The following is a 22,520-nucleotide window of genomic DNA, read 5'->3' as shown; positions in this document are numbered from 1 at the left end:
TCAGACGGAGAAAGGACCCTGGTGTCAGGGGGGTACCAAGGGAACTGGATTGGACACTTCGTTCTCCAAATCAGGATAAAGTTTGTACACTCTCTTTATCCAGACAGTGATGAGTCATTAGAACTTAGGAAGCATTCATCCACAATGGATGAACTGTGAAAGAGAAATTGTAAAATTCGGAATCACGGAGGAATAACTTTCATCAGAAATGTGCATTGTGTGGAGAACCTCATTCATCAGTATGATAGATGGAGCATTACTATGTATAGTTTGCTATAGTTGTGGTGTTTTTTAAAAATAATTTTATTTGCATGTGTGGTAAAATAAACATAACAAAAATTTACTACTTTAACCACTTTTAAGTGACAGTTCAGTGGCATTAAGTACATTCACATTGTTGTTCAATCATCACCACCATCCATCTCCAGAAATTTTTCATCTTCCCAAACTGAAATGGTTCCCATGAGTGCATGCGCAGTTGTGTCTGACTGTGACATAGCCCACCAGGCTCCTTTGTCCGTGGGATTCTCTACGCAAGAATGCTGGAGTGGGTTGTCGAACCCGCATCTCCTCTCCCATGTCTCTTGCACTCCATGCAGGTTCTTTACCGGGGTTGCCCAAAATGGTCCCCATTAAACACTAACTCCCCATTCCTCCTCCCCGCCAGCCCCTGTCAACTACCGTTGGACTTTCTGTCTCTATGAATGTTACTACTCCAGCTACATCATATAAGTGGAATCATAGAGCATTTGTCCTTTTGTGTTTGGCTTATTTCATGTTACAGATTCTTTAAATGCACAATTCTCATTTGATATCCTTTATACTTAATATTTTGTTCCTCTCACTGAGTTACCAGTCTTTCAAATGTGAGCATCTGAGGGATTTAAAATTTGTTAGATGACCCTTAGAGTTCAAGAGTTCAAAAGCACTTTGATATTGGATATTCCAGTTTAGTTCAGTTCAGTTGCTCAGTCGTGTCCGACTCTTTGTGACCCCATGAACCGCAGCATGCCAGGCCTCCCTGTCCATCACCAACTGCCAGAGTCTACCCAAACCCATGTCCATTGTGTTGGTGATGCCATCGAACCATCTCATCCTCTGTCATCCCCTTCTCTTCCTGCCCTCAATCTTTCCCAGCATCAGGCAGGGTCTTTTCCAATGAGTCAGCTTTTTGCATCAGGTGGCCAAAGTATTGGAGTTTCAGCTTCAACATCAGTCCTTCCAATGAACACCCAGGACTGATCTCCTTTAGGATGGACTGTTTGGATCTCCTTGCAGTCCAAGGGACTCTCAAGAGTCTTCTCCAACACCACAGTTCAAAAGCATCAATTCTTCGATGCTCAGCTTTCTTTATAGTCCAACTCGCACATCCATACATGACTACTGGAAAAACCATAGCCTTGACTAGATGGACCTTTGTTGACAAAGTAATGTCTCTGCTTTTTAATATGCTGTCTAGGTTGGTCATAACTTTCCTTCCAAGTAGTAAGCGTCTTTTAATTTCATGGCTTCAGTCACCATCTGCAGTCATTCTGGAGCCTAAAAAAATAAAGTCAGCCACTGTTTCCACTGTTTCCACTATTTGCCATGAAGTGATGGGACCGGATGCCATGATCTTAGTTTTCTGAAATGTTGAGCTTTAAGCCAACTTTTTCACTCTCCTCTTTCACTTTCATCAAGAGGCTCTTTAGTTCTTCTTCACTTTCTGCCATAAGGGTGGTGTCATCTGCATATCTGAGGTTATTGATATTTTTCCCGGCAATCTTGATTCCAGCTTGTGCTTCCTCCAGCCCAGCATTTCTCATGATGTACTCTGCATATAAGTTAAGTACGCAGGGTGACCATATACAGCCTGACGTACTCCTTTTCTTATCTGGAACCAGCCTGTTGTTCCATGTCCATTTCTAACTGTTGCTTCCTGACCTGCATACAGGTTTCTCAAGAGGCAGGTCAGGTGGTCTGGTATTCCAATCTCCTTCAGAATTTTCCACAGTTTATTGTGATCCACACAGTCAAAGGCTTTGGCATAGTAAATAAAGCAGAACTATTCCACATCCATTAGTATTATTCCATCTATCAAAAAGTCAAAACTGACTATGTTCAGTTGCTTGCCAAGAATATCATTTATTGCTGCATAACAAATGAGCCCTGATCTCACTGGCTTAAAATAACAGTAGTTTATTATTGATCAGAGTTCCATGGGGTGGGTGCCTGGGCCACTTTCCCCTGGCTCTTTCTTGTGGTCACACATAGCTGGAGGGTCGCTGAATTTGACCGTGGAAATGGCCTCCCTCCAGGCCTGGCAGTGCCTCCATCCCCTGTGTGTAGCCCCTCATATAGCTTCCTTCCCTGGCAGTCTCAGGGCCCCTGTCTGAGAGGGTGGCCCGCCACAGCAAGCTTCTGCCATGCTCTATTGGCTACAGCAAGTGACCAGTCTGGGCTGGAGACCAGTTCAGGTTCAAGACCACATTGCAGAGGGGCCTGCATACTTTATGGGAGGATTTGCGGTCATTAAACAATCTACACTTTAAGGCCCTTTAGTGGTTGAGAATGGGAACCCTCAACCAAATCTAAATTGAAGCCAGGTGCAAGGACCCAAGCCTTTCCACAGCCTGTGGTCAGCCACAGTTCGAGGTCTTTTGTTGCACTGGAATTTGTTCCATATCCTTTGAGGTACATGCATAGTGCTTAGTCGCTCAGTCATGTCCCACTCTTTGCGACCCTGTGGCCGGCAGCCCGCCAGGCTCCTTTTGTCCATGAGGATTCTCCAGGCAAGAATACTGGAGTGGGTATATTTTAAGCTTTTTAAACAGAAGCTTCAGTTGAGAGAATTACACTGACTCGGGGTGACCATGACTCTGGGTGCAGTTCACCGGAATGTGGGGGTTCTTTGTCGGACGGCTTCGGCCTCTGATAGCCTGAGACTGAGGGGTGGGTCCTTGCTGCCTCCACTGCGGACCAAGCACAGGGTCCCGTAGGAATGTGCGTGCTGGGTGGGCAGTGACCGCAACGTTTTGGCGGCCTGAGCTGTCTGAACGGCCTTTGGAAGGGAGGGCCGACTCCCTGGGGCCTTTCACAGTGTCGTGGGAAGGACGCAGGGTCGACACCGCGTTCCTGAGCCTCTCAACCCCGAGCGCTCAAGCCCCGGAGGCGGGCTCCGGGCGGACGGACGTGCGCCGGAGCCAATCAGCGCGCGGGGGCGGGGGCGGCCAGGGGCTCCTCGCGGAAGCCTTTCCCGCCAGAGCGGCCGCGCGCGCGGAGGCGCCGGCGCAGTCCTGCTTCGGCCGTCACACGTGCCCCCGGGTCCCCAGGGCCGCCGCGCCGGCCTGTGGGGCGGGGTGGGCAGGGCCGGGAAGGGCCTCACAGGGGCAGCAGGGGTTGGAGGATGACGCTAGAGGAAGGACCTGGCCGGGGAATCCGTCAGGCGTCTCCTTAACCTGTTCCCTGGGTTTCCTTGAATCCCCGCCCGTCGGGACAGGGCTTTGCTGCTGCCCTCGGTGGCCTTGGCTCTGCCTCCACGGGGACCCAGGAGCGCCGCGCATGGTCTGACAGACCTTGGGGTGCTGCATTTGGGCCCCAGACCAGGAAACGCCACGCGGCAGGAATGGGGGACCAGGGTATCAGGACTGCAGAACACAGAATGGGGGTGACAGCTCACAGATGGGGAAGCTGAAACTTACTAGGAAGCTGAGGTCCGATCTGGGCTGTTACTGAGAGGTGGGAAAGACCCTGACATGCATCCCACCCAGTACCCCAATAAGACAAAACAGCCACCGATGTCCCCACAGTGATGCCCCAGGGCCCGGATCTCCAGGCCAGCCCTGCCCCTGTCAGCCATCCTTTCTGCTTCTCCAGACCAGCAGCCAAGGAGCCCTCAGTGACCACGGCTCCTCTGGACACCTCCACAGCCCTGTCCCCACTCAGCTGGGGCAGCGCCAGCACCAACTCAGACAGAAGTCACTGCCCTCATGGGCCCTGGCATCCCCCGGCCCTGGGTGGCCCGGGCCTCTGGCCTGGGATGGGGACTGGATCTATTTGTGAATCCAGAGTCCTGCCTCCCAGGGCCAGGCTCCCCTCTGGGCTCTGCAGAGTGCCCTGGGGGCCCAGCCCCGGCTCCTGGTGAAACAGACACAGTGTTGGGGTGAAGGGCAGCAGGCCTTCTGGAAGGGTCAGTGACCTGAGCTCACATCCCTCAAGTGCTTTTCCCCGACGCCCGTTGCTCAGGAAGACCGGCTCCTATTATCCTGGACCAAGTAGCCCAAGTGCAGTGCGAGGCCGGCCCTGGACCCAGCTCAACTGGACCCCCAGCTCTGCTCCATGGCTGTGTGCCTCCATGTTCTCATCTGTAACCTGGGTCGATGAAAATGATCATCGTGGGGTGAAGGTTAAATGGGGAAAACCCATGGAAGCACTCCACCTGAGCTCAGCACCTGTGGGCCCGGATTCCTAGTAACTCACAGCTGTCGGTACCTTGGTCATCCCAGCAGCCCCTGGAGAGCCCTGTTTCTGGCACATTTTATAGATGGGGAGTGAGGTTTGGCTGGGGGAAGTGACAGATCCACGACTGCCAAGACAGCAGACATGCCGGCCCATGTTCTCCAGCTCCATTCAGGTCCTTCCCCAAGGTGAGGGCAGGCGTGGGGGGCACAGGGCAGCCCCACCTGCCCTGACCTCCAGCCCGGATTCCTCCTGAACCCTGGCCCAAGGGCCCCTCCACTGATGGGACTTTTCTTTTTTTCCATGTGAGATCTTAGTTCCCCAACCAGGGATCAAACCTACACCCCCTGCATTAGAAGTGCAGAGTCTTAACCACTGGACTGCCAGGGACGTCCCCGCTGATGGGATTTTGCCTCTTCCCTTAGGACAGAGCCCCTGGACTGCCAGGTTCCTTGCAGGGAGGTGGAGGACAAATCCTACTGAGACCTGAGCGTGGCCTTGGGGCCGGCTGTCCATCCCAGAATGCCCTTGCCTGAGCCCAGCGAGCAGGAGGGCGAGAGTGTGAAGGCTGGCCAGGAGCCCTCCCCTGAGCCCCCTGAGCCGGGCACAGATGTCATCCTCGAAGCCCCCACGAAGCCCATGGAGTTCTCTGAACTGGTCCTCCTGGCGGCCTCCACTGAGAGAGGGGATGGAGTGGACACCCAGCCCGAAGAAGTGCACTGTGTCCTCACCCTGGAGATGGCTGACCCTGACACCCTGGCCGGGACTCCCCAGATCCTGCCAGTAGAGGAACAGCGTGGGGTGGTCCAGCCAAGCCCCCAGACCCAGGCACTGAAACCCAGCAAGCCAAACATTGGTGAGTTCCAGGCCAGCTGCCCCTTTGTGGCCCTGCGTGCTCAGACTTGGGCTTTTCCAGCAGGGTGACCTTGGCCATCCCTTCCCTGCTCTGAGCGGGGCCTCCCTGACCTTGTCCCAGGCTGGTGCGACAATGGCAGGAAATCATCCCTGGGCGCCCCAGTCCCTGTGTTCCCATCCATGCCCCTGGCCGCAAGCCTTGCTCCGTGTCAGCTGACCTGCCCCCCACCTTGTCTTCTGCAGTCACCCAGCCCCTGGAGTTCCTGAGGACCCCGTTTGGGGGCCGCCTGCTGGTGCTGGAGTCCTTCCTGTACAAGCAGGAGAAGGCCGTGGGGGACAAGGTGTACTGGAAGTGCCGCCAGCACAGTGAGCTGGGCTGTCGGGGCCGGGCCATCACCCGTGGCCCACGGGCCACCATCATGAGGGGCCACTGCCACCCGCCCGACGAGGAGGGCCTGGAAGCCCGGCGCCAGAGACAGAAGCTGCCTGGCCTGGCCCTGCCCGAGGGCTTGGCGGGTTCCCAGGGCCCAGGCAGCTGGGTGGAGCAGCCCCTGGAGGGGGCGGGCCCATGGCTATGCCCCGTGGAGCCAGAGCCGACCCCAGGCCCGGTGCTGAGCAACCCGGCCCCCGAGGAGGATGAGGGGCTCCGAGCCCTGGCACTGTTGAGATTGCCCCCGAAGAAACGCTCAACGCTGGGGAGCAGTGAGTGCCCCCCACCCTGGCCTTACCCTTGAGCAGGCGGGGACCATGCCCCTTTCCTCTGCCCAAAGACACACCTGGGTCCTCTGTGGCTTCTTAGCATGCTCCAAGTCAAAAAACCATTTTAAAAATATAAAGGCGTCCCAATAATCATTAAGCCCATGGGCATAGAAGCAGTGCTCGTGGTCGGGGAGGCCCAGCTCCTCCTGGAGCTTCCTGAGGCACAAACCTGAGGTTTATGGGCCCCACGGAGTGCTAGCAACCTTTGAAGTTTGGGGAGGTGGGCTTGGTGGGAGACGTGAGCTTCTTGGCCCAGGTTCAAGGTCTGGCCCCACCTCATGCGGCTGGGCAGCCTTGATGAAGTTCTGCAGGTTCACAAGATAGGCGATGGCCTCGCTGTGAGGGGACTGGGTGCTGATGGGTGGGAAATGCCAACCCTAGTCCAAAGTGTGTTGTTGCTGAGTCACTGCTAGATGGAGTCTTTGCAGAGGTTTTTATTCTTCATGTTTGTTGGCTTTCCTTTTGTTTTTGCAGAGGTTTTATTAGCAGTCACTGGGAGGTGGGTTTGGTCCCTGAGGCTGTGGGCCTCCTAACCTGGAAGGGATTGAAGAGTTCAGGGATTTAAGGGCCTAGGGGCAGGGTGAGGAAGCTGGAGATGTGTCTCTCACAGTGTGTCTTCTGGTCCCATTTTATTTTATGGAGTGTGCCTGTGTTATTCAAAAACTAGATCCAATTTTCAAACAAACCCTAAGCAGAAGTATGGCCAGAAGTGACACATCAGAGCTGGCTCTGCCCTGCCCCGGGGGTGGTGCTTGACCCCCGAGACCACCCCCTACTGGCCACTAGGAGAGGAGCTGCATGGCCTCCTTGGCTCGCTGGGCAGGCGGTCCGCAGGGACGCAGCTGGCGCCCCCGGCAGCGGGCACCCACCCAGCCCCCTCCCCGCTTCCTCCTCCAGGAGGGCCCCCGCCCCTGGAGTTCCTGAGGACCTGCTATGGGGGCAACTTCCTGGTGCACCAGTCCTTCCTGTACAAGCGGGAGAAGGCCGTGGGGGACAAGGTGTACTGGACGTGCCGGGACCACACTCAGCGTGGCTGTCGCAGCCGGGCCATCACCCAGGGCCATCGGGTGACTGTCATGCGGGGCCACTGCCACGCACCCGATGTGGAAGGCCTGAAGGCCCGGCGGCAGCAGGAGAGGGCCATGGCGGTGCTGCGGGCCCAGCCAGGCGGCCCTGGGGGCCCAGAGGACAAGCCGCTCCAAGGCGTGGACAGCCTGCTCTACCGCAGAGGGCCCGGACCCCTGACTCTCACCAGGCCCTGGCCCAGGAAGCGCCCGATGGCCAATGACGAGGACCTCCTGGCCGAGCCCCAAGGCGAGGAGGACAAGGATGAGGACCTGGGTGAGTCCACACCCGCTGGACCGGACCTCCCTCCAGTCTTGCTCCCCAGGGTCCCAGGAGGCGGGAGGGGGGCGACACCAGGCCTGACTTGGCCCCCGGCCCCACTGCAGCTCCTGTCCCAGGTTCCCCCCCCACCCCCCACCCACGCTCCCATCTCTCCCCAGGAGGCCCCGAGTTCCTGAGGACCCCTCTGGGGGGCAGCTTCCTGGTGTATGAGTCCTTCCTCTACCGGCGGGAGAAGGCGGCCGGGGAGAAGGTGTACTGGACGTGCCGGGACCAGGCCCGCATGGGCTGCCGCAGCCGCGCTATCACCCAGGGCCGGCGGGTGACGGTGATGCGAGGGCACTGCCACCCGCCCGACCTGGGGGGCCTGGAGGCGCTGCGGCAGCGGGAGAAACGCCCCGGCACAGCCCAGCGAGGAAGCCCAGGTTGGTCAGACGGACGGGGTGGGGGGTGGGGTCAGCCTGGGTGGACAGGCAGACTGCCCAGACTGCCCACCGTGTCCTCGACCTCCAGCAAGCATCCTCTCATCCTTACTGGAAACTTCTGGAAGGTTGCAGCTCCCTCCTAGCTCCTTCCCTCCCCGTCCCCCCCACCACCCCCACCTCACGTCATCCCCTTCCTCTCCCTCCTGCCCAGACCAGGAGGAAGGAGGGCCTGGGACCCTCACTGCAGCCCCTGATCAATCAACCCAGGCTCCCTTTTCTCCTTCTCATCTTTTCTTGTTTCACACGTATAGGATTTACAGAGGAAGCTGATGGCACAGGGCGGTTTCTCATTTTTCCGGGGGGGTGTCTGACACCGCGCCCAGTAACAAGCATTGAGGGGTGAAGGTGACGCGGTCCTGTGATTGCTTCGCTCTCCCCCAGCACCTGCCATCGTCCCTCAGGGCTGGGCAGTGAGGGTCCCGGCCCTCGTCCCACCTTCGACAGCCCCACCGGGCCCGTGTCTGACCCTAGAGAGGCCGCAGTAACTCACATGTTCCTGTCTTGCCAAGAGCGGCCTTGACCCGGCCTTCTCTGCTCGCTGGGGCTCTCGCTCAGGTCCATCCATCCGTCCATGACTCTACCTGCCTCTCCTCCGGGGGTTCCCAGTCCCAAACTTTTCTGAGTCGCCTTTAGAGCCTGGCTGGCCCTAAAATTCTCTCAAACTCGAGACCTCTGATTTTTTCTTTTTTCTTCTTGACTCTCTTTTTATCCCATTTCTTTGTAACTTCTGTGTACCTGGGGATGGTCTCACCCTTTGCCATCCTCACCCCCAACTCCCATCCTGAGTAGCCACTCAGCTCCTTTGTTCTTTCCCTCTTCTCTGAAGCCTGCCTCCTTCCACTGCTGTCAGCTGGTCTTTTATCCCCTCCTTGCCTGTTGACCTCCGACCAGAGACGGGATGGGGGTGGGTGGTGGTGGGACCCAGCAGTTCCCCACTGCGCTGCCCCCTCCTCTCAACGCAGCTGCTGTACTTTTGTTCTATAAAGCGTCCCGGCTGAGTGGGACCAGGCTGTTTGTGGCTCCTTCTCAGTGGCCATCTGGTCTCTGTGCTGGGGACTGATCCTACGCATGCACATGGCGGGGTCTTTGCTTGAAAGTGTAAGGTTGTGTCTCCGCCCCTGGGGTGCATTGCTGTGCTGGGGGCAGTCGGGGCCTTTTTAGGCCAGAAACTCGTGTCCTTCACTCATGGAAATTTCCTCATGTTCCATGACGTTCAAGTCCCTATTTTTCACACACTTCTTTGATTTTGCTTTCCAGTCGTTCGATTTACTTTCTAACTTTTGCTCTCGTATTTGAGCTCCTTTTTGACCCACCTTCCCAGAGCAGAAAGCCCACCCCACCCCCAACCAGCCCCTGGCAGCGGCCTTATTGTCTCTAAGTGCCTTTTCTCTGTGGGTTTCTTTGGTCCCTGCCTTTTAGGGTAAAGCTTGTCTCTCTTTTTTTTTCTTTTTGTCAACAGGTGAAATTTTCCAAGCAGGTACATGCTGTTCAGTTCCATTTTCTGTCAATCACACAGTTGTATAAAGCAGCACAAATTGAAGAGGAATGATTTTTTTTTGGGGGGGGCATGCTACACAGCTTGCAGGGTCTTAGTTCCTCGACCAGGAATTGAACCCCTGCCCCCAGCAGTGAAAGTGAGGAGTCCTAAGCACTGGACCTCCAGGGAATTCCTGGGAATGATTATTGTATACACTTTAAATTGCTTTGCATGGTCTCATATGAGATACTTGGTGTGAGAAGCTTGACTTTTCGATTGTGGAAGACGTGAGAATCTTTGATCACGTGTCCAGTGGTCCTTGGCTGTCTGCCAGGTTTAAGGTGAGACCCACACACTCTGTATGTGGGCGCCAACCCGGTGACGCAAGAGACCCCAGACCTCAGCGCCCAGCCTGGCTGCTGGCTCCAGGGACTTGAGCAGGGAAACAGGGTGGGCTGCAGACTTCCTCCTCCTCTCCCCATGCCCCACACTCTTGCTCCCCCAGTCAGGCACCTGTCTCATTGCCCTTCAGGCAGACAGCCCTTGCCAGTCCCCTGTTTGGGGCCTGCCCTGGGCCCCTCCTCCTAAGGGACCTCGGGCCTCCCTGGGCTCAGCCACTGGACTCTGCCTGTTCAGAGAGTGTCCCCCGCAGGCTGGGCGAGCTCTTGCTTTGCCAGCTTTGTGACCAGGTGCCCCCTCTGTCCAGCCTTTAACCTGTGTCAGCATCTTTGCCCTCTCCTCCCCTCTCCTCCTTGAATCTGCAACTCGTGCCCTGTGCCTTTTTCATTCTCAGTTTTCATCGAGTGCAGGGAAAGCAGAAACATGCCCCCCCCATCCCATACCTCTCCTCTGGCCATGCACTGCCCCCTCTGACAGCTGCCACCCCCGCTGCTGACAGACCCTCCAACCCCCCTCCCCCTCCCCTGCATGGTCCCCGTGTCTGGGTGGCGGGAAGGGAGTTCTCGAATCAGAACCCCCTGGGTCCCCCTCTCAACACCTCAGAACAGTAGCCCACCCTCCCTACCTCCCTCCTCTGACCCTGTCCCATCTCTCCCCAGGAGGCCCCGAGTTCCTGAGGACCCCTCTGGGGGGCAGCTTCCTGGTGTATGATTCCTTCCTCTACCGGCGGGAGAAGGCAGCTGGGGAGAAAGTGTACTGGACATGCCGGGACCAGGCCCGTATGGGCTGCCGCAGCCGCGCCATCACCCAGGGCCCGCGGGTCATGGTGATGCGCAGACACTGCCACCCGCCTGACCTGGGGGGCCTGGAGGCGCTGCGGCAGCGGGAGCAGCTCCCCAGCCCAGCCCAGAGGGAAGGCTCAGGTGCGGGTGGGGGGCGTGGGGACGGGCAGGGGCTGGCCCTGGTCTCCCTGGGGGCCCAGCAGTCCAGCTTGCTCCAGTCCCTGGGGACAGCCCAGGGCTCAGCCTGGAGGGTAGCCTGGTGGGACGTTCCTCCTGTGGCCCCAGTGGGGTGGGTCTGTCCCCCTGGGCGGTGAGCTCCCCGGGGGGAGAGGCCACTTTGGGCCCCACATTCCCACGCTGGTCCTGGTGGGGCTGGGGTCTCAGGGGGAGATCCCTTCGGAGGGCTGGAGAAGGTGGTGGGGCAGGGGCGATACCAGGAGCCGTAGGAAGTGCTCCTGGACCTGGAGGACCTTCTGTCTGCCCTTCTCTCCCCACCCTCACCTTCCGGCCACCCCAACCCCGACATGTCATGAGCTTTCAGTTCAGATTCTTAAAAAGTTTCCTGAGGGAGAATTTGACTAGTCGCCAGCTGGCCATGGGGCAGGTGGCCCCAGGGCAGGGAGGCCCCTGGTGCACTGTCCAGACCAACCTCGGGCCTTCCAGAGTGTTCCAGTCCAGTGCCTGCCCTGGGACGCCTGCCAGCCAGTGTGGAGGGCGAGTTGGGCCAGGAGGGGCCTGCGGGAAAGCTCAGGGTTTGGGTGGCCTCAGGACTAGCCTCCCCGGTAGCCCCAAGGCCCTCAGACACACAAACAGACAGCCTGCGCCCCAAGGCGACAGGGCCGAGGCAGCCTGAGCTTCAGTCCCCAGGGCCCTGCGGCGCAGGCTGGGGTGGGACTGCGGGGGCACGGGATCCCCGCTTTTCTGGCTGGAGCTCTGCGCCCTACCTCTGGGGCCCTGCCCAGGCGCCCCATTCACACAGCATGTTCCTTCCAGAAGCCCCCCAACCCCTGGAGTTCCTGAGGACTTCCCTCGGAGGCCGGTTCCTCGTGTACGAGTCCTTCCTCTACAGGAAAGAGAAGGCGGCTGGGGAGAAGGTGTACTGGATGTGCCGGGACCAGGCCCGCAAGGGCTGCCGCAGCCGCGCCATCACCCAGGGCCAGCAGGTGACCATCATGCGCAGCCACTGCCACCCACCCGACCTGGTGGGCCTGGAGGCGCTGCGGCAGCGGGAGCGGCTCCCCAGCCCGGCCCAGCAGGAGGACCCAGGTACAGACAGGGGTGGGGACGAGGGTCTCTGCCAGCCCGAGGGTCAGACACCCCAGGGGACCAACACCATCTGGGGAGCTTTGTTCCCTGGGTTTCCTGCCTTTCTAGAGTCTCCTACCCTACCTCTCACTGGCTCCTTCTCCTGGATGGAGAAATACACCTAAGTCTGTCCCATCCCTTTTTTGGGGGGTGCTGTGAGGCCTGTGGGATCTTAATTCCCCCATCAGGGAACTGAACCCACGCACCCTGCACTGGAAGCACAGTCTTAACCTCTGGACCACCAGCTGTTGTTCAGTTGCTCAGTCGTGTCCGACTCTTTGTGACCCAGTGGACTGCAGCACACCAGGCCTCCCTGTCCATCACCAACTCCCGGAGCTTGCTCAAACTCATGTCCATTGAGTCAGTGATGCCATCCAACCATCTCATCCTCTGTCTTCCCCTTCTCCTCCCACCTTCAATCTTTCCCAGCGTCAGGGTCTTTTCCAATGAGTCAGCTCTTCACATCAGGTGGCCAAAGTATTGAAGCTTCGGGTTCAGCATCAATCCTTCCAATGAATATTCAGGCTTGGACCACCAGGGAAGTCCCTAAATCTGTCCCATTATTAAAAACAACTTCCCTGGGAATTCCCTGGCAGTCCAGTCATTAGGACTCCATGTTCTCACTGCCTGGGTTCAATCCCTGGTTGGGGAACTAAGATCCCTCAAGTCACACAGTGCAGCCAAACAAAACAAACAAGCAAACGCTCCCGTTCTAACTGCCATTTTCTTTCCTCTCTTTTACACTAAGAGGTCTTCATCTTTTACGGATGGTAGTATCTTTTGAAAATCTGTTTAAAAAATATAGATTGCTCTAGAAGAATGTACTAATGAGTATGCACACACAAGCATGAGCACACGCACACACATACATAGTTTTGCAAATAATTAACCATGTTGAACTGAACTTGGTTTCACTTCAAATTAACAGAATGTAAAGCCAGGCTTTAGAAAGCAGTATGTGTCTCATATTAATTCGTGGAAATAGGAAGGGCCACATCTTATACAGGAATGAATCCAAGTTGTATAAAACGACCAAAGGAAACTTGATTTCTGCTTTAAAAATTTTTTTTCCATGAGAAAGCCAGTTTGACTTAACCAAGAAGGAGGTGCTGCGACTCGCCTTTCGCAGGATAAAGGGTGTGGCCTCTTCGAGATCTAGCTGCCTTCCAATCTTTTTGGTGACAAGGTGAAGCCTGACTCGCAATCTCCAATAGCTTATTTTACCTGGCATAGGTAGTCTGGGGCTTCCTTGGCGGCTCACCTGGTGAAGAACTTGCCTGCCAACACAGGAGACGCAAGAGACGCGGGTTCAATCCCCTGGGTCGGAAAGATCCCCTGGAGAAGGCAATGGCAACCCACTTCAGTATTCTTGCCTGGAAAATCCCATGGACAGAGGAGCCTGGTAGGCTGCAGTCCATGGGGTCGCGAAGAGTCGGATACGACTGAGCAACTTCACTTTCACTTTTCACTTTCATGCTTTGAAGGAAATGGCAACCCACTCCAGTGTTCTTGCCTGGAGAATCCCAGGGACGGCAGAGCCTGGTGGGCTGCTGTCTATGGGGTCGCACAGAGTCGGACACGACTGAAGCGGCTTAGCAGTAGCAGAAGCAACTTAGCATACATGCAGGCAGTTAGTTTGAGGCGTCAGAAAACCAGAATTCCCAATGACTCCCCCAGTCAGAGTCATTCCACCTGGTTTTCTTTACCCTCAAGACCTTGAGGTCATTGTTCCAAGGGGTGTGCCTTTGCCTCTGGTAACTTCAACAAGAGAAGTATTAATCCATATTTTCAATGTTTTTCCCTCAGAAAAGGTAAAACTTCTGCCTGAAGTTCAACTGTGCTTCGAGACGTGTGCTCCTGAATGCCAGCAGAGCTACGGGTAACTGTATTGGTTATCTAATGCTGCGTCACAAATTACCCCAAAGCCTCAAGACTGAGAACAGCAAATACTTACTGCCTTTCTCAGCGTCCCTGGGTTGAGATTTCAGGACCGGCTAGGTGGGGTAGTTCTGGCTCCAGGTCTCTCGTGAGATTGAAGAGAAATTGTCCATGCAGGTGCAGCCATCTGAAAGCTTGAGGAGGGGGGCTGGAGTAGGTGTTTCCAAATGACCCATTTGCTCACAGGGCTGTGGGCTGGAGGCCTACACCATGTAGAACTTTCCTTAGGGCTGCTCGAGCATCCTCAAACAGGACAGCTATTTTCCTCCAAAATAAGCTATCCGAGGGAGGGAGCATATTAAAAAGCAGAGACATCATTTTGCTGACAAAGGTCCATGTAGTCAGAGCTATGGTTTTTCCAGTAGTCGTGTACCAATGTAAGAGTTGGACCATAAAGAAGGCTGAGTGCTGAAGAACTGATGCCATCGAACTCTGGTAATGGAGAAGACTCTTGAGAGTCCCTTGGACTGCACGGAGATCAAACCAGTCAATCCTAAAGGAAATCAACCCTAAATACTCATTGGAAGGATGCTGAAGCTGAAACTCCAATATTTTGGCCACCTGATATGAAGAGCTGACTTATTAGAAGAGATCCTGATGCTGGGAAAGATTGAAGGCAGGAGGAGGAGGGGGCGACAGTGGATGAGATGGTTGGATGACATCATTGACTCAACGGACTTGAGTTTGAGCAAGCTCTGGGAGTTGGTGATGGACAGGGAGGCCTGGCGTGCTGCATTCCATGGGGTCGCAAAGAGTCGGACTCAACCGAGCAACTGAACAACGACAAATGATGGAGCAGAGCAATAGGAGGCCACCACCTACAACAGAATTCACATTCTTCTCAAGCACACGTGGGACATTCCCCAAGACAGACTATATGTAGGCCATCAGACAAGACCCTTCAAATTTAAAAGGACTGAAATCATATAGAGTATGTTGTCTGACAACAGTGGAGTGAAATTAGAAGTCAATAACAAAAATTTGGGAAACTCACAAATACATGAAAGTTAAACAGCATATTTGTAAATATATCCAGTGACTCAAAGAAAATTACAAGGGAAATTACAAAATACTTTGAGAGACTTCCCTGGTGGTCTTAGTGGTTAAGACTTCATGTTCCAATGCAGGGGACCTGGTTTGATCCCTGGTCAGGAAACTAGATCCCAACTCATCCTGTAAGGCTGCTGGTAGCCTGGCACCAAAACCAAGCAAAGATATCATAAGAAAAGAAGACTAGAAAACAATATCTCTTAGGAATCCAGATACAAAAACTCTCAGCAAAATACTACAAACTGAATCCAACAATGTGAAAAGGATCCCACACCGTGACCAAATGGGAATTATGCCAGGAATCCAAAATTGCTTCCCTGTTGGTAAGTCAATATCATACAAGCTTGTATACAGAAGAGACTTAACACGGCAGGCCGGCAACTCCTGTCCTTAGAACAGCCTGTTTGTAAGGCTCACCCTGAGCTTCCAGGGTCCAGATCAGGATGCTTCCAGGCCTTGACTGATACTATCCCTAAATTACAACAGTTGCTCACTCTTACCTGTTTGTACAAAGAATTTGATTTTTGCTGAACACTTGCTTTTCTTCATGGGCTTCCCTGGTGGCTCAGACAATAAAGAATCCACCTGTAATGCAGGAGACCTGGGTTCAGTCCCTGGGTTGGGAAGATCCCCTGGAGGAGGGCATGGCAACCCTCCAGTATTCTTGCCTGGAGAATCCCATGGACAGAGGAGCCTGGTGGGCTACAGCTGTAGCTCCTCTGTCCATGGGGTTGCAAAGAGTCAGACATGACTGAGCGACTAACTACTGCTTTTTTTCTGAGAATCTGGAATATCAGTGACTGTAGGTACTCTCTGCTTAAAACAAGATATAGTTTATTCATACAATGTTATTTGGCCATAAAAAAGAATGAATTGCTGACACACGCAACAACATGGATGAACTTCAAAAACATCAAGGGAAGTGAAAGAGGCCAGACACACAAAAGACCACACCTTGTGTGATTCTACTTCTATGAAATGTCCAGAATGGGCAAATCTATGGAGATAGAAAGTAGATTAAAGTTTGCCTAGGGTGAGGAATGTTGGGGGTGTAGTTAAAGGGCATGGAGTTTCTCTCTTGTTGTTTTCTTAGCCATGCCTCTTGGCTAGCGATATCTTAGTTTCCCCAACCAGGGATTGAACCCCGGGCCACGGCAGGGGAAGCACCAAGTCCTGACCCCTGGACCACCGGGGAGTCCAAATCCCGTGTTTTCAAGGCACCAATGTGATGTGTGATGACCTAGCTGACGGTGATCTCTAGGGGGAAGGGATTATAGGAATCCTTAACTGTCCTTTTTTGGGGGCATTTTATTTATGCTAGGTCATTTTTTATTTTATTATCCTTAACTTTCTTCATTATCTCCTTCCGCCATGTTTGGATTTGCATGACGCATGTGTGTTTCTGTGTCATCAGGAAGGTGGGAAGTACACAGCTCGACAGTGAGTCCCAGTGAGGCCAGCCTCCGGCCTGACAGCAGAGGAATCAACCCAACCTAACGTGTCACCAGTGTCAAGGATGCTCCAGGTCCTCTCAGGACCCTGGCACTTCCCACCCAGTTAGATTTTGCTTGACAAAGCCTCTCTTTCATTCTCCAAGGCATCCACGGGCTTCACATTTCCTCCAGACGCCTCCCAAGAAGAACGCTTGATGGTGTTTCCCTACTGGCAGAGACGAGCCCCAGGAACTGGTGGCCCACAGCAGTGCGTGATGTGGGGTGACGTGGCGAGCGGGGGGACCCCCGCCAGGGCCTCAAAAAGCTCTGAGAAAGGAAGCACCGTTCACAAAGACACCTCCCCTGTCCCAGCCTGCTGAGCCGCAAACACCCAGCCATCCTGAGGCCCACAGCTTTGCCAAGGACTTTCCTGTCGGGTGTGGTCCCACTTGGGCTCCATAAAGTGGAAAGTCACCGTGGCGGCCACGTCAAGATGAAGGCTGGCGAGTTTGGGGAAGTTTCTGCCTCTTTGGGCTGAGCTGCCCCATTTGGTGTTTGCTGGGCAGGTGCCAGGCGGGCCTCCGCGCTCCTTGGGCACCTACTGCCGGGGTGTGGCCGTCCAGTAGCAGAGCAGGCAGAAACCAGAGGACTTTTACACCGTCTGTTGGAGTTTTCTTTGCTCTTCTCCAACTTAAATCAAGCCCGCTGCCGACGATGCCCAGGGCAGGTGTTGTTGGGCCGTGGGAGCCAGAGCTGGGCAGACTGCCCCGGGTCACCCAGGTTCGCCTGATGCTGGAGGAGAGGCAGACCCAGATGACGGGGGTGAGGGCATCCCCTTCTCCTGTCTTCTGGCACAGCCAGGAGCAACAGGCCGACATCTCCCACCAACCCAAAGCTGCAGCTTGTTAAGGGGGCCACATCCCCGCCAGCAGCTCCTTGCCCCCACTCAGTGATTGCCGGGGGCCCCCCCTCTCCGGCCTAGCAGCCTGCCATCCGGCTGCGGGGCAGTGACAGCTCAGACACTCCCTGCTGTCCCTCTGCCTCCACACTTCCCGCAATAAACCCGATTTTATACCTTGCCGTGTAGAGCTGCTGTGTGTGTCCACATGCCTGCTGCAGCAACAGATGGCCACCAGAAGGCCACACACTCCACGCCTCTCTGTGCCACGTGGTTGGAAGTGATGGAGTTTGGTTGAGCAGAGGGAGGTCTCCACACCTGGGGCAGCGTCTGCTCACCTGGCCCAAGTGTCAGCAGAACCAGGCATGGGTGGGAGTCCTCGGAAACTTCACGGATGGGGTCTCCTGCTGGCCATTCCCCCAGCCCTCGTGGAGCTGAAAGAAATCTCTGCTGACTCATCCCACCTCCTCCCTGACTTGTTTTCACAAGCTGGGCCAAGCTGGAAGTGGAAGTGGCCCCCCCAAACTAGGGCCACCTGGACCCCCCCCCCCAGACCCTGGCTACCTTCCCAGGCAGGTAACTGACCCATTTCTTGACTGGACTGCCAGTTCCACGCGGCCCTTGCCCACCAGTCTGGCCAGTGGTCATGGAGATGGCTCAGCAACATGACCAGACGGCCCATCCCACATCCCGGGTAGGAGGCCCATTGTGCTGCTGGCCCCACGTGGTGGACACTCGACACGGGGGCTACGTTTCGGGCAGTGCTCTTGCCCCGAGACAGCGAACTGCCCTCGGCCAAGGCCAAGGCTGAAGACACAGCCCTGAGGGGAGCAGATACACCCCAATCCAGATCCACAGATGAGCACACCCATGGGAGGCGGCTGCACCTGAACTTCAGTGGACAGGCACGTCTGTGCCACCACCAGCTGGCTCTCCGCTCAGTCTCTCACGAAGGGGAGCCTCATAGAGCCCCGAAGTGCCAGGCCAGAAGCACTGAGTCCTAGCAGCTGGCGTCACCTCCGCCCCGCAGGGTCACCGGTCCCCCCGCCTCTGCAGCGTGTCTGCCTCACCCTCTGATGGGGCCCATCCGCACGCCCCCCTCTCTGCACCTGCTCTGACCTCAGAGGGCAGGTGGCTGGTCCATGTTGCTCAGACCGAGGACTCCCCAGTGGACGTGAATCTGGTCACTGCCGCCGTCTGGGGTGTCCCCATAGCCACCCACCCCTGAGCCCCCTTCATGTGGCCACTTCCTCCCCGGTTCTAGAGCCAGGGAGACAGCCCCTGCCCCGGCGCCATCACAGAGGAAAGCGCGCAGGAAGCTGGCCCCTGGTGGACAGTGAGAGCGGGACTCGGCCCTGCCCTCCTCCTGCCCTGTTCCGCTCGGTCGCTCGTTCCTGCAATAAACCTTTCTTCGGTATGTCTTCACCACATGGAGCTGCTAGAGTATTACTGTGTTCCTCTCAATTGTGAAATTTGAAGTAAAAGTTCATAAGGAGAAGGGAAACCACCAACACGGAACCCAAGTTTTAAAGTTTTAAAGACGAGGCAGTGGTGGGCTCTAGGGGCTCCCACCCCGAGTCCTGCCTCTGGGGGTGTGAGGCGAGCATCGCTGAAACGCTTCTCCCAGCCCAGTCCCCACGCTGGCCCAGCCCAGCCCCCTGCCCCCATGTCCTCCATCAAGATGCCTCCGGCAGGGTGGCACCACGAGTCACTAAAGTCAGCGGGTGCATCTCAGAGCTCGCTCTCCTGCACTGACTGGCCCTCCTTGATCCTGGCAGACCTGCACGTGACCCCGGGTTCTCCGCGCGCCGCCCCCCCACCTCCTTCAATGGCTCCTCGGCCCTGGTCCAACCCATTCACAAGGTGGTTGGCTCTGGGGACTGGACCTCAGCCTTCTCTGCCCGGCCGCTTTCAGGGTTCGCGGTTTGCCAGCATGCAGCTCCAGCCCCCACTCCCTTCTGCAACAAAGCCTGTGTGTCCTGCTGCCTCTAGGCCCTTGGCCCCAGGTCTCCCGTGGTCACCAGCCAAACAGGGAGTAAAGGGGACTGTCCCCCCCACAATGGTTCCACCACAGTAGAAACCCAGGGCCATCCATGACACAGTCCCTCTTTTCCCCGTGTTCTGTCAGTGGTTAGGCTCTTTTCAGTAACAGTCTTATTGAGATACAGTCCACATACCATCCAGCTCACTCACTCAAGTGTGTGGTCCAATGGCTGTTAGTATATTCACAGAGTAGGGTCTCCATCACTTCTAACTCCAGAACATTTCATCATCCCGAAAAGAAACACCAGATCCATCAGTTGACACTGTCTCTGCCAGTTTCCCTGTGTCTTCAGGTTGATGGGGTTCCTTCCTCCGGTAATGGGAGAATTTGAGGAATCCAAGTGTCTTAGTCTGCTCAAGCTGCCGTAGTTATGCCATAGACTGGACTGGGAGGGGAGGATCTTAAATACCAGACATTTATTGCTCACAGTGCTGGAGGCTGAAAGTGTGAGATCAGGGAGTGGACAAGTGGACTCAAACTCATGTCCATTGAGTCAGCAATGCCATCCAACCACCTCATCCTCTGTCGCCCCCTTCTCCTCTTGCCCTCAATCTTTCCCAGCATCAGGGTCTTTTCCAACAAGTCGGCATCAGGTGGCCAAAGTATTGGAGCTTCAGCATCAGTCCTTCCAGGGAATATTCAGGGTTGATTTGCAATCCCATCACACAACACCTCTGCCAGATGTTCTCTCCTGGGTGTCCATATCAGGTATGACTACCTGGTTCAAGGACCAGAAGCGAGAGGTACCCAAGGAAGTCTCTGAAGGCCGGGGCAGCTGCCAGCCTCAGGCCACAACCCCACCATAGCTCTGCAGAGCGCAGTCTCTCATGGCTGCCCTGCCACCGGCCCCCTCAGGGCTCTAGAGGCCCGAGAATGGCTCCTCAGCCGCTTCCACCAAAAAAAGACTGGCTGCTGGAGAGGCTGCTCCTGGAAACCGTGGGACACTGGACCTCAGCTGAGAGAGTGATTAGTCCAAGTAGGAGATGGTGGTGGCCCAGATGAGGGCGGTGGCAGCAAGGATGGCAAAGGGACAGGAAATAAGAGATATTATGAGTTGAAGTGTGTCCTCTCAAAATTCACATGTAGAAATCCTAAGCCCTAGAACCTCCATGAGTGAAAGTGTTAGTCACACAGTTGTGTCCAACTCTTTGCAACCCCATGGACTGTAGCCCTCCAGGCTCCTCTGTCCACGGAACTCTCCAGGCAAGAATACTGGAGTGGGTAGCCATTCTCTTCTCCAGGGGATCTTCCCAACCCAGGGGTCAAACCTTGGTTTCCTGCATTGCATGCAGATTCTTTACCATCTGAGCCACCAGGGAAGCCCTGGAACCTTAGAATGTGACTTTATTTGGAAATAGATCATTCCAGATGTGATTAGTCTAGACAGGGTCAAACTAGAGTGGCCCCTAGTCCAATATGGCTGCTGTCCTTATTAAAAGGGGAAATTTGGACACGGGTGCTCACACAGAGAGATGCATGTGAAGATGAAGGCAGAGATCGGGGTGATGGATGGCTTCTACAAGCCAAGGAATGCCAAGACAGCCAACAAGGCACCAGAAGCTTAGGGAGAAGCATAGAACATTCTCTCCCCCCAGCTCTCAGTAGGAAGCAGCCCTGGAGACAAGAACTGGATGAGGGTGAGAAGATATATTAGTTTAGTTGCGCCAGCTGCTATAACAAGCAAGGCCCGGATCTCAGTGGCTGAATACATAGATGTTTACGTCTCCACTCACGCAGAGTCCCATGCTGATACTTTTGGTTGGCAGGCTCCTTGTATAAGGTCACTCGGGAATCCAGCTCCTTCCCCCCTGCCCTGGGCCCTAAGTATCCTCTCCATTCAGTTGGCGAATGAGGGAGTTAGAAATTGAGGCTGCTGTAGGCCAGACCTAGCAGGGGTCTACATCCGTGCAGTCCAAACTTTAAGATCCGGGGAGCTTGTTAATGCAGGTTCTGATGAAGGAGGTCAGAAGTGGAGCTTGAGAATCTGCATTTCTGCATTCTGCATTTCTCTCCGGTGATGACAATGCTGTAGATCCCAGCTATTGCTTTGAGTATTGAGAGTGAGAGGCGTCACTTCCCCTCTCCATGCCTCATGGCCAGAACTCCTGTGGCCACACCAAATGCAAGGGAAGCAGGGAAATGAAGTTCAGCTGTTAGTGCAGGAGCTGGAGGAGGCAGGGGCAATCGACAGTAGTGGGCAGGCAGGGGCCAGGCAGCAGGGACCCAGCTCTCCTGGGACAGCGTTGCTGCAGCAATACCAGGGGGAGGTCCTGACTGGAACCGGGGACCTTTGAATGGCAGCCTTTCTAAACTCCCCAGAAGGGGGGGGGGGTAGCGAGGGCCCAGGCCTTCCAAGTTCAAGCTTCTGTGAACCAACTGGGACTGGAGCTGGCAGTGGGGGTGCAGCCCCTTGCCTTGGCACCTGAGTCCTGGAACTAAGCACCCCCTTCCTCTCATCCCACACCCATTTTGCAAGAGATCAGCCTGGCCTGGCCCCCCATACTGTCAGGGAAGGGCTCAGTTCTTCCTCCAGATCCCCGCTGACCCTCTTTCTGCATGTGGAGTCCTGGTGGTCTTTGTCCTCCACCTCGCCCTTCTCTCACATGACCCCGTCACCCCGGCCACGGCCCAGGCCAGAGCCTAGGACAACACCACGGAGCCACGGCGGCCCCCAAGCTCACAAGCACAAGGGAGAAGGGGGCCCCGCTCAATGGGTGTTACTGCTCCCTCCTTAGCTGGTTTCACCTGTGCAGTGAGACCCCCATCCGGTGCTCAGCAGGGCCAGGAAACTGGGAGGCAAGAGGGCTCCCCCAGGAGGCAACCAGGGCGCTGGCCCCCAGTCTCAGCCAGCCAGCTTCTTAGAAAGCTTGCCACCCCAGCATGACACATGCACCCCCTCACCAGCATGTGTGTGAAAGTGCCTGCTAAGTTGCTTCAGTCATGACTCTGACCCCATGAACTGTAGCCCGCCAGGCTCCTCTGTCCATGGGATTCTCCAGGCAAGAATACTGGAGTGGGTTGCCCTGCCCTCCTCCAGGGGATCTTCCCGACCCAGGGATCAGACCCAGTGATCAGACCCACCTCTCTTCCGTCCCCAGCATTGGTAGGCAGGTTCTTTACCACTAGTGCCACCTGGGAAGCCCCCAGCCTGAGGCATTGACTTCCAAGCAGAGGTCTTCAGGGGTCCCACCAGCAGCAGCAGCACTCTGGGTTTCCTAGAATCTTCTCTGCTGCCCCCAGTCTTCCTGGAGAGACAGGGGGAGTGTGGATACTGACAGGGCGGAGATAGGTCCTTCCAAGCTGGGCAGCGAGAT

The 22,520-nt window shown here is 55.7% G+C and overlaps 1 protein-coding gene and 1 long non-coding RNA gene across 14 annotated transcripts in view; one reads left to right on the top strand and one right to left on the bottom strand.

Annotated features, from left to right (window-relative positions):
• Nucleotides 1-17,344, top strand: part of FLYWCH1 (FLYWCH-type zinc finger 1) — a 28,236-nt gene extending 10,892 nt beyond the window's left edge. The window contains exons 3-11 of one of the 13 annotated variants that reach the window (XM_081555193.1): nucleotides 4,523-4,625; nucleotides 4,863-5,293; nucleotides 5,536-5,994; nucleotides 6,949-7,392; nucleotides 7,557-7,820; nucleotides 10,416-10,679; nucleotides 11,532-11,804; nucleotides 13,650-13,722; nucleotides 16,429-17,344. In XM_081555193.1, coding sequence (XP_081411319.1) covers nucleotides 4,960-5,293; nucleotides 5,536-5,994; nucleotides 6,949-7,392; nucleotides 7,557-7,820; nucleotides 10,416-10,679; nucleotides 11,532-11,804; nucleotides 13,650-13,722; nucleotides 16,429-16,480 — 2,163 coding nt within the window. In that variant the 5' untranslated portion in view covers nucleotides 4,523-4,625; nucleotides 4,863-4,959 and the 3' untranslated portion in view covers nucleotides 16,481-17,344. Of the gene's footprint in view, nucleotides 1-4,522; nucleotides 4,626-4,862; nucleotides 5,294-5,505; nucleotides 5,995-6,948; nucleotides 7,393-7,556; nucleotides 7,821-10,415; nucleotides 10,680-11,531; nucleotides 11,805-13,649; nucleotides 13,723-16,245 lie in introns of all 13 variants that reach the window. The other 12 variants (XM_081555198.1, XM_081555196.1, XM_081555200.1 and 9 more) reach the window with 12 other exon arrangements.
• LOC145531785 (uncharacterized) lies at nucleotides 15,649-22,506 on the bottom strand. Its single transcript, XR_014072749.1, has 3 exons — nucleotides 22,288-22,506; nucleotides 17,340-17,596; nucleotides 15,649-17,056 (listed from the first exon to the last, which is right to left on the bottom strand). It is a non-coding gene; the product is annotated as an uncharacterized LOC145531785 (long non-coding RNA).
• Between the last annotated feature and the right edge of the window lie 14 nt (nucleotides 22,507-22,520).

The sequence above is a fragment of the Giraffa tippelskirchi genome, chromosome 13 (assembly GCF_054371585.1).
Source record: "Giraffa tippelskirchi isolate mGirTip1 chromosome 13, T2T-mGirTip1v1.2.pri, whole genome shotgun sequence".
NCBI classification, from domain to species: Eukaryota; Metazoa; Chordata; class Mammalia; order Artiodactyla; family Giraffidae; genus Giraffa; species Giraffa tippelskirchi.
Note: the sequence above shows the minus strand (reverse complement) of the source record. Positions and strands in the feature narration are given on the sequence as shown.